The sequence below is a fragment of the Hibiscus syriacus genome, unplaced genomic scaffold (assembly GCF_006381635.1).
Source record: "Hibiscus syriacus cultivar Baekdansim isolate YM2019G1 unplaced genomic scaffold, ASM638163v2 tig00015426_pilon, whole genome shotgun sequence".
In the NCBI taxonomy this organism is placed as follows: Eukaryota; Viridiplantae; Streptophyta; class Magnoliopsida; order Malvales; family Malvaceae; genus Hibiscus; species Hibiscus syriacus.
The window spans coordinates 650,570-652,124 of record NW_024062362.1 but is presented as its reverse complement, the minus strand read 5'-3'; the positions used below and the strand labels follow the sequence as shown (position 1 = coordinate 652,124).

The window sequence follows — 1,555 nt, the reverse complement described above, 5'->3', positions numbered from 1 at the left end:
GAGACCTTGGAAAAACTAATCTGTAGATTTGTTTGGAATGTTGAGGATGGCTCCAATGCCCTAGCTTTAGTAAAATGGGACACGTTGAAAGAGACCCTTAGAAGGAGGGGGACTAGGAATTAAAGACATCGATATCCAAAACAAGGTTTTTCTTTTGAGAATCAGAATGCAATTATTAGAATGGATGGATAAATTGTGGGTGCAGGTCCTTAAATACAATTATTGCTGGTCAAAGGAGATCCCAAATTATTTACAAAGCTAAAGAAGCTCTCGGTTATGGAGAGGGTTAAGTTGTGTTTGGGGAGAAACTTGAGATGGGTCATGGAACTGTAGCTCTTGTGCACCATAATTTACTTGCTACGAGCCGCATCAATAACCGGTAAGTGTTATGGTAACGTCGTCGGGAGCATGGGATTGGAATCGTTTGGCGGGCTGGTTCTCGGTTGATATCTGCAACCACATTGCTGCGATATGCCCTCCGACTCCGGACCTTGGAGAGGACAAGCTGGCTTGGCTATAGGAACATGGTATTAAATTGCGGCCGCAACGCATTGTAATGGCCACATCGTAACGGTTTTAAAGGTTACCGCGACGCAATATTAAGGCAACACAACTGTCCGTGACAGCCGCAACACGTTAAAAAATCACGCACACGTTACGTAGCGTCCACAATATCCACAACTGCGACATCGCAACTGCGACAGATGCCGTAACCGCTATTTTATACTATGGATATGAAGCAAGTCATGATTTCACGGTTATGTCGACGTATAGAGTGCTTACTCAAACCTTGGCTAATGATGAATCTAGCAAATGGAAAATGGTTTGGGGACTCAACAGCCCCCAAAGGCCTAGAACTTTCTTATGGCTCACACTCCATGGAAGGTTGCTAACGAATGAAGAAAGGTTTCGAAGGCATATAGCGGACTCCACCAAGGGCACTATTTGTTACTCTGAGGTGGAGGATCTAAACCATTCTCTCCGGCGATGTCCATATATGTTTGATGTATAGAGCATATTAATGGCTACTGATAATTTGCATAATTTTATGAACATTCCCATTGAAGAATGGATCATCTCTGATACCAAGGGCCAATGCAATTACTCGATTCCGACCTTACATTGGGGAGTTCTTTTTGCGACAGTCTGTTGGAAGTTATAGAAGCGAAGGTGTAGGCGTGTAGCATCACCCTTCAGCCGAACTACGTGGAGCATGAAGATTTATTGGTGCAGTGTTTCCGCCTTAAGCGTGAGATTTTAGCCTCGAACTCAACTCTTAAGACTGGAAAGCTGAACTGTGGTCAAGTTAGATGGCAATGATCTGTAACAGACTGGGTAAAGGCTAACACAGATGGGGCCATGGGAGGTCCGAATCTAATGGCTGCAGCTGGGGGCGTTATTCGAGATTCACAAGGGGACTGGATTATCAGTTTTGCAAGAAGCTTAGGTATATGCTCGACGAAACATGCCGAAACATAGGCGATTCATGACGCGTTGAAACTGGTCTGGAATATGGGGTATAAAAAGGTGGAGGTTGAGACTGATTGTCAGTCAG

At 44.5% G+C, this 1,555-nt stretch overlaps 1 protein-coding gene across 1 annotated transcript; it reads left to right on the top strand.

The window, feature by feature from the left end:
* Positions 1–760: 760 nt before the first annotated feature.
* On the top strand, positions 761–1,479 carry LOC120207822. The gene is made up of 3 exons (XM_039207244.1): positions 761–958; positions 1,068–1,170; positions 1,331–1,479. Exons 1-3 carry the CDS (start codon positions 761–763, stop codon positions 1,477–1,479), a joined length of 450 nt encoding a protein of 149 aa, XP_039063175.1.
* Positions 1,480–1,555: the final 76 nt, after the last annotated feature.